Consider the following 9,396-nt stretch of genomic DNA (forward strand, 5'->3'; position numbering starts at 1 on the left):
TGCTGTGTCTAGAATATTAGAAAACTTCAAGGAGCGCTCCATGTAAGGAACCCATGTTGTGACAAACTCCTGGAGGTCGTTTACCATTTTTTTTAACTTGTGACAGGTGTTCCAAAGTCAGGCCCCCCTCCTCCTACTCCTGATCCTCTCCTGAACCTGGAGTGTCTTCTTCCTCGCTGGCGGACTTCGTCAGCTCTTCCAAGTCCTGGTCGGTAAGGGGGTCAGAGTGGGCATCAATGAGGGTGCCGACTTCTTCCTCGGTGATATCGTCAAAGCCCTCACCACCAAGAATTTTTGCCAACTGGACTGCCTTATTAATGGCTGAATGCTGGATTTCCTGGGGAGAAAAGCCTGTATAATTGTGGACACAGTTTGGCCACAACTTACTCCAGCAGGCATTCAGTGTCTCCTCCTTCATGTCCTTCAACGACCGGTCAATGACAGACAGACACGTGGCAATCGTGAATTTACGCCAATAATCTTTCAGCGTAAATTCACTGTCACGGTCCATTGCATCAACAAGGTGCTGGAGGGAGTTCCCGGTGTAGAGTGCCTTGAAGACATGGATGACGCCCTGATCCACAGGCTGGAGGAGAGAGGTGGTGTTGGGAGGAAGGAACTCAAGCTGGACTCCTTTGGAATAAAAATCGAGAGGGTGGCCACCAGCGTTGTCCATTATCAGCAAGACCTTGAAGTTGATGTCCAAATCGGCCAGGTATTGCCTAACTTGAGGAATGAAACTCTGGTGAAACCAGTACTTCGTCAAGACTTTGGTGATCCAGGCCTTGGGATTATGCATCCAGAAGACGGGCAGTAACGCCTTGTTCTTGTTCTTGAGTGCCCTGGGATTTGCAGCCTTGTAAATGAGGAGGCCTGGTTTCAGCATGAAACCAGCCGCATTCCCACACATCAGGAGGGTCACCCTGTCCTTTTGTGCCTTAAATCCGGAGGCTTTAGCTTCATCCTTCATAAGGTACGTCCGGGACGGCATTTTCTTCCAGAACAGGCCAGTTTCGTCCATATTGAACACCTGTTCTGGGCGATATCCTTTCTCCTGGATTATTTTCATGAAGGCCTGCGGATATTTTGCAGCTGCCTCTTTGTTTGCAGATGCAGCTTCCCTATGTAGGGAAACAGACTTTAGATCAGACTTTAGATGGAACCTTTTCTGGAACCGGTGGAACCATCCTTTGCTAGCCTGAAATCCTTGGGGAGCTGAGGACGGTCCCGGTTGTGGTTCTTCTTCTTCGTCTTCCTCTTCAGGAGCTGGTTCTCCAAAGCCCAAGAATTCCAACGTCCCTTCTTCATCGCCTTCCAGTGCCTCCACATCTTCGGCTTCGGCTTCCTCTTCCTCACCACCTTGTGAAGCAGTAGGAGTTGATAGCTACTGGTAGATCTGTCGTGCTTTTTGGCATATGATGTTGGAGTCAAGGGGCACGTTCTTCTTCCTGCAGTCCTTTATCCAGAACGCGAGTGCAGATTCCATTTTCACAATAGTTTTGTCTCTCACTGTGGACACAGCCTTTGCGGTGCCATAGAATGTCATACTAACACTTTTTCTTATTTCATTTTCTTTTTTCTTTATATATCTGTGCTCTCATTCACTTTGAAATGGCGGCTGACTGCAGCGTAACTTTTTCCCTCCTTCAACATATCGAGAAGTTTCACCTTCTCGTCAAGCTTCATTACGGTCTTCTTTCTTTTAGCTTCTTGGCCAGAAGCCTTAGAAGGAGCAGGGCGCTTTTTAGGGGCCATTTTCGGTACGATGCACACAGATATTTGCTGATACGCACAAGAACTTAGCGTTAACGTTCGCGTATACCCGTAAGTTTCTGCGTAGTGAGGCTGCTGGGTACTAGATGCGCGATACCCACAATTCCATCTCCGCGAAATGGGGCCAGGGTTCAACCAATCAACACCAAGTGTACAACCAATGAGCAACAAGGAAAATGATTGCTGCTCCTGGATTGGCTGCTGTGCAGACAACAGCCAATAGCGTTTTAAATATCATTTCGTTTGGGTACTGCTCTAAGAAGGCGTCACGGCATCATAAGATTTGTTTATCTGCAGAAAGTTGGCTTGGGTAGAGCATCTTTTAAGAAAACCCGACTTTGTTACCGACATTTTGCTGTGTTTACATGAAAGTATTACAGAACTGTAATATTTGAAAATTAATAAAGCTTTTTTTCATCATAAAAATTTATTTTGTCACGAAAATATACTCATTATGTACGTATGAAAAATACACGTACATGTACGTACTGCGTGCCGCAGACAGAAAAATACTTACTCTGCTACAAATATGTATATAATCATTGTCTTACGTACTTTAGATATGGTCTGCATACTTTTATTATCATCCTTAAACAATTTATGTACGTACATACATACATATCATAATTAGAAATCATCTTAAAAAATTTCATAAAATGTACAGCCTGCACAATGCGTACCCAATTGACCCAATACGTATTTATGTAAGTTCAATGGCAGTGTTGCTAAACTAACGCATTTCACGCTAGATCTGGAGTTTTCAGAAATTTGGCGTGTTATCGAAGGTAATGAACAAATTATTAATAATATATTAACACAGTGGTGCTTAAAAATCTGCCCCGACGCCAATTTTACAAAAACAACTGTCACGTGTGTGACACACCTTTGAATGTCTTTGAGACAAACCCTAAGGCTATAATTATAAGATTAGTATAGGGGTTGTTTTTCATTTCCAGGTACTGCTTAAATCTCCTTCCTACATCCACCCTGCTCTTGATCTCTCTCTCTTTTCTACATCTTACAGTTATCCAAGCGAGTTTTTTTTTTATGGGATAACATAGGCCCTCCAATTGCTTTTTCATCTGGAAAATATTTATTTTGTATACAATTTCCTTTCTCGGCTGTGAAGTTGATGTCTATCCGTGGCTGTGAGATGACCAGGAATGACATGTAAGTCAGTGTCAAAGTAACTCTACACTTCAGTCAGACCAAAACTTTGTTGCCATATCGTATTCAAGCAATACATATTCTGTTATTGTTTCCTATCTATCATTTTGTGAGAGAGAGAGAGAGAGAGAGAGAGAGAGAGAGAGAGAGAGAGAGAGAGAGAGAGAGAGAGAGAGAGAGAGAGAGAGAGAGAGAGAGAGAGAGAGATATGGCTGTACGTATACGATTGTTTATTTTTTCAGTTGCCAAACTCACTCTGTTATGCTTTATTTCATATTATCTTGCTCACCAATTTATACCTACGATATTTTTATTCAATTCATTACATTCAGATTTATAAGGAATGTCTAATAAACAGAATAACCATATCATTATGAAATGTCCTTGTACGAATAGTAAACACATAAAAATTCGCATCCTCGAATAGCCGGGGATGACCGCGAATAATTATGTATATGTTCCACAGAGAAACCCGCGAATGGGCGAGTCCTTCCGCGAATAACTTCTAGATAGGTTCCAAAGAAAAATCCGCGAATCAGTGAGTCCGCGAATCCGGAGAACGCAAATACGGGGGGTCCACTGTAGTAATAATACGATAACTAATTTCAAAAGAAAATTCTTCCCTTCGTCTTTTTCTGTATCAATTTCCCTACCTCATAGCTCCAGTGACACTCGGAGCTTAACAATGCAATACAATGGTCAACGAATTTAATGGTTTTATGTAATCTCTCTCTCTCTCTCTCTCTCTCTCTCTCTCTCTCTCTCTCTCTCTCTCTCTCTTGTATTTTAATGAAAATATACAGTAATTTGTGAATACACAGTGTTGCACATGAAAAAAGTAAATTAGTGATAATTTTAGAGATACGGCCCTAAGAAAAATTGCAAATTAGTGAAATTTTCCCTGTGGACATGTTTTCAAGAACGTCGTTCTGGCTTACGACGATTTTCGGGTTATGACGCCTCTTAAGAACGGAACCCCCGTCGTAACCCGGGGACTGCCTGTATAGGGGTTCCGGCCGGCCCCGTTAAAACACTATCACATATGAAATTATTATTTTTACTATTTAATGCTAATTTACATATAAAAGCTTGAAAACCTATAAATTACATAAAAAAATTAAACAAACACTTTTCCAGGGTTTCTTGAGGATTCGAAAATTTTTGCTTTTGCATTCACATGTCGGTGAAAAACTTACCTATGATAATTAGTTAGGTTCCAATTAAAAGTTTGCGCTACAGTGTGAATTTGTGCACCTCAAATTGCACAAGATTGAGCTACTGCTGTACTGGAGTGTCGTAACACTCAAGAATTACTTTTAAAAACAAAAACTATAGCCTAATGAAGAGACATAACATACAACAATGGAGTTTTTATATTAAAACTAATATTGTAATACCTACCTGAACACCTGAATTAGCCCTGGTCACCTGACCAGCCCAAACAACACACCACAAAAATTACCAACAATTAGGTAAAATCTTAACTGCCAGCACTACCAACGCTGCAGGTAAACACTGTTACCGAGTCACCTGTCCGCGGTTGGCGGCACTGCCGCCAGCCACCGGCCGACAGTGACTACTCCCGTCAATCGCTAAATCATTAATCATTTGACGAGGAGAGGAGGGTGGGTGTCATTCAGGTGTTCAGGTAGGTATTACAATCAGGTGTTCAGGTAGGTATTACAATATTAGTTTTAATATGAAAACTCCATATTGCAATACACCTTCTGAACACCTGAATTAGCCCAATTTATAACATTTAAATGGAGGTTGGCTAATTCATCATTTCAGCCCGACCACTCGATGTACATTGGTATAAACTCATTAAACTATTACCTTGGATTAATACTGTTAACTCACCTTCCATCAATGATCAGGTGAGAAACGGAAGGAACGAGTACCTCAACGTTAGTCTGATCAGTAAGTCTCGTCTTGGTCACATCTAACCTCCCATGAAGTATCATAAACTTCTCATGTGTGGAGGGGAACTACACACCTCACATGTGGCTGTATAGCTTCCCATGTATAGAGGATAAGTCCCAAGGGCAGATCCTTCCAGAAACCTCCCATGTGGTTATCATATACCTCTCATGTATGGAGTGGAACTAAACATCTCCCATGTGGCTGTTAGCCTCCCATGTATGGAGAATAAGTTCCAAGGGCAGATCTTTCCTGACATCCACTGAAGGCGAGTGATGAATCTAGAAATCGTGATGAGGGAGCTGAGCCTCTGCAAAAGAATATACTTACCAGGGATAGTACACCAACCTCAGACATAAACCAGAAAAGTAGACAGACTAATCTACGAAAAACAAGAAAACAATAAAACTACTAATTCCCATACCCATCCCGCACTAATTGCAACTAACCTAACACTGAATTAGCCACTACGAACGACCCTAGCGAGTAACCACCCTCTGACACGAACTGTACATCTCTCTCAAGTAGAAAGAAGTAAATACCGACACTGAATTCCAAGATGTCGCTTCCAAAATCCTGCTTACTGAGAAATTCCTCAGGAATGCCGATGACGTCGCTACACTGCTGATACTATGCGCTCTAGGGCGCGGAACATCGTGTCTCTGGGAAGAGATTGGGAGATTACTTCCCTTAAGAAAAAACTGATTGCGTTTTTTTATAGCGGTCTAGAAGGATTCCTAGGCAAAACGAATAAAGACAGCGGTCGCAGCAATAACTTAGCAGTGTGCAACAGGTAGTGTTTAAGCGATCACACTGGACAAAGACGCATTTCGGCAACGTCACCTCCGATGAAATCCTCGAGATGAAACCTTAAACTCTCTCAGAAGAGGGTTAATTTCTGACTGACTTTGCCACAAATTCTGAAAGATACAAGTGATACAAATCCTTTCCCGCAAACGAAATTGATCTCAAGACAGCCTGAATTTTCCCCACTCTTTTAGCCGTAGCCAGCGATAATAAAAACAAGACTTTCTTAGTAAATTCTCGTAAGGACAAACTCTCCAGAGGTTCAAAGGCTTGCGAGCTTAATAATTTTAGAACATCCGCCCGAAGTGGAAAAATTGGTTGTTCGATCTTAAAAGATCTGAGAAAATCATGAAGGACTCTACTATTAGAAATCTCTGGTAAATGAAACCTAAAAACCTAAAGGTGCTCGCTAACATGGACCTGTAGCCTGAAATAGTAGTAAGAGAGAGACTTGGATTTCCTGTGGAAAAGAAGAAAATCTGCCACCTTTGCTATCGTGGGGCAGGAAATACTATGTTCCCTGTGCCCTGCACCATGTGCGGTACATCGCCCACCTTACCTGGTATGACTTCCTTGTAGACTTCCTCAGGCACATAGAAAGTTGTCGAGCCACTCCTTCCGAAAGACCGGACTTTCGGGCTGCTCGCTGCACATTCTCCATGCAGCTAGGTTGAACACGGGAAGGTTCTTGTGGTAATAATGAAAATGAGGCTGCTTAAGAAGATCCTTCCTTCGTGGCAGGAGGATCAGAGGTTTGGACAGCACTTCTAAGAGATTCAGGAACCATGGTCTCTGAGGCCAAAACGGAGTAATTAGGGTCATCTCCGTATTCTTGCACCCTCTTAGCTTAACAGTAGCTGATGATGGAGGGAAGGCATATACTTGTAGATTGTCCCACAGGTGGAGCACAGCGTCCGTCCCGCAAGACATAGGGTCTGCTACCGAAGAGAAATACACTGGGAGACGATAGTTCAACCTTGTGGCGAACAGATCCACCGTGGCTGGCCACCTCTTTAACAGTGATTGGACTACCTCTTGTGCTAATGTCCATTTGCTTCCTTGGACTTCTTTCTAACGGCTTAGTGCATCTGCTAGGACGTTGAGTTTTCCTGCGATGAACTGCAGAAGTAAAGAGGTCTTGCGGCTTTGGCACCAACATAAGATTCTCTGTGCGACGATGTTCAGGGTTGATGACCTTGTACCTCCCTCTCTCTTTAGTTAAGCGTTGTCGCCCCTTCTTCTTCGGGAGTTAATTTGATTCCTGGGAAGGGGGACGCTCTTTCATCATTCTCATTTATTCCAGAGTCGGAGGCGTCTAAGATGGCGGCGATTTGAAAGACGCTTGGGCTAGGGGATAACCCGTTCTTGGAGAGGTTGCTAGCACACTTTATGGAGGCTTGCTAACCCCCTCCTCAGGCTGGCTAGGCCATCCCCCTTCCTACCGGCCTCGTCTTCGTGGGTAGCCAAGGTCAGCCATCTTGTATTGCTCCGCCAGTGTCTGCTACCACTTCTTCGAGTTGCAGGGAAGCCATGGCGTCAGCCCTGTTGATGACGTCACGGGATCAGTCGTTGTGTATTCCTCCACCAGTGGCGTCTGATTCACCTTCACACCGAGGGGAAGCCGTGACGTCACTCCCAGTCGTCTCCTCTGCACTCTCTCTCTCAGCTGTGACGTCATCCCTGCCACCTAGTTCGCTACATCTCCGTTCCATGTCATCAGAGCCTTCTCTTGCAGATCAGTCTGAGGTTATATGCCAGGCAAAGCTTAAGAGGTTGGACTCTGTTTTGGATGATAAGTTGGCTGTCTTGTCGGTTGGGAGGACTGGAAGGAAACATATTGCTTCGTCCCCACCTCCTGCGAAGAGATCACAAAAGAAGCCAATGCTGTCTTCCTCTCCCTCTTCCCCCTCTACGCCACCTTGGCGTATCAAGCGTTGGAAGGCTAAGGACTTTGCTCTTTCTTCGCCTACGAGGGAGCTACCGTCAGACAAGGTGTTGCCACCATGGACAGCAGGAAAAGAACGAGGATTGTCTGCTAGGTCATTACAATATTCTGTTAGTGGGATGGGCTGTTACCTATACAAACTAGTTAATTGTAGCGCTACCTACCAGCAAAATTTTTAATCCGAGTTGCCATATGAGTGGAAACTACAGTAGACCCTCCTTATTCATGGGGGATGGGTACCAACCCCCACTGCAAATAGCTAAAATCCACAAATACTTAAAACCTTCTAAAAGTGCTTATAACAAAGTTTTTTCAATAGCTTTATCACAGAAAGTGCATTTAGTCACCAAACTATCAAAATTCAGTAATTAGTGAATGTTTCTCAGTGAAAAATACCGCAAATAGCTGAGTTTTCTGCGAATAATGGGTATACAGTATGGTACATAGAAAAATCCACGAATAGGCAAGCCTGGGAATTGTGAGTCCACTAATAGCAGGGGCCGACTGTATAGTTATGTTACTTAGTAAGTTACTTATATAAAATTCTCAGTTTAAAATGTGACGGATATTGTTCATTAGCATATTTAGAGTTTAGAGTTATGCAGTATGTAATGGCAAGAGTTATGCAGTATGTAATGGCAAAGTAGTGGGAGTGAGGCTACAGAGTTGCTACAATATTTCTGTTGAGTTTTACCCTTATCAGAAGTTTGACCTTAACTGACCTAGCACTAGGGCACTTTCAAACATTAAGCTCTTAAGAACTAAATAATAAAAAGTTGGACTGGTTGGACAGCAAGGTGACAGAGGGCCAGATAAAGAGGCATTATTATACAAGGATCTGAAACTGGAACTGGGAGAAAACCCTACATCTGGACTACGAAGCAATAGTTAAGAGAGGTCACAGAACAAGAGGAAGAAGGAAGTGGGAATTAGGAAGTGGGAATAAAGGTCAAATATATAAGAGAAGAAAAAGAAAAAAAAAGTGGTTATAACTAGAGATAAAAGCATGATACAAAATACTGCAATTACTAAAGTAAACAGGTGAATAACAAACTGCCCAAGCCAAGTGAAAAGAAAAAAATACTCATTAATTAATCTAACACCACACTAGAAACTAATATAATCAAAAGCATCAGAAAAAGTAGCATATTTACAGAAATGCTGAGAGGGGCTAATGATGCACTGGCCCCAAACCACAATATTCTAATGAATTACATATATACTGTAGTATATAACTGGAACCTGTGAGAATGAACACAATGTTAGAAGATACTTAAAGGAAATAAATCATTTAAAAGCTAAATCCCAGGAGAATCATGAAAGCATGAAATAATGAACAATAACTGAAGAGGACTAAGCATCCAAAGTTATAGTTATAGTTTCTGGATAATGATCAGTGGAAGTTGTTGCAACTGGGGTCTGTTGTGTGGATAAAGGCAACATATGATTGATGGGGTTGTAATGAACAAATGAATTTTGCTTCTAAAGCTTTAAATAGTATCCTAATATACTTGAGAAAAGTACATATCAAAAGGCACCAAATATGTCAAAGGTATATGACAACATGGGTGAGCAACCATACTTATCAAAAGAATAACAATTCCACGGTAAACCTATACTATTTATATATTTCTAACCAAAATATTTGTAGCCAATAAACTTTACCTTCCAAGCTGACAAGTTAGGAAAGTTGGATAGAGCTGCCTTGTTCGCAAACTTCTTTGGCAACCTGATCTTCCTGGGACCCCTAGAAATTGAAATATTTTCATGACAACCTTGAATTC

At 42.3% G+C, this 9,396-nt stretch overlaps 1 protein-coding gene across 1 annotated transcript in view; it reads right to left on the reverse strand.

The window, feature by feature from the left end:
• Positions 1-9,396, reverse strand: part of LOC135226936 (uncharacterized) — a 430,036-nt gene that overhangs the window by 239,184 nt on the left and 181,456 nt on the right. The window contains exon 14 of the mRNA XM_064266617.1: positions 9,278-9,359. Within this exon, the coding sequence (XP_064122687.1) occupies positions 9,278-9,359 (82 nt within the window). The remainder of the gene's footprint in view (positions 1-9,277; positions 9,360-9,396) is intronic.

Source organism: Macrobrachium nipponense, chromosome 15 (assembly GCF_015104395.2).
Source record: "Macrobrachium nipponense isolate FS-2020 chromosome 15, ASM1510439v2, whole genome shotgun sequence".
Lineage (NCBI taxonomy): Eukaryota > Metazoa > Arthropoda > Malacostraca > Decapoda > Palaemonidae > Macrobrachium > Macrobrachium nipponense.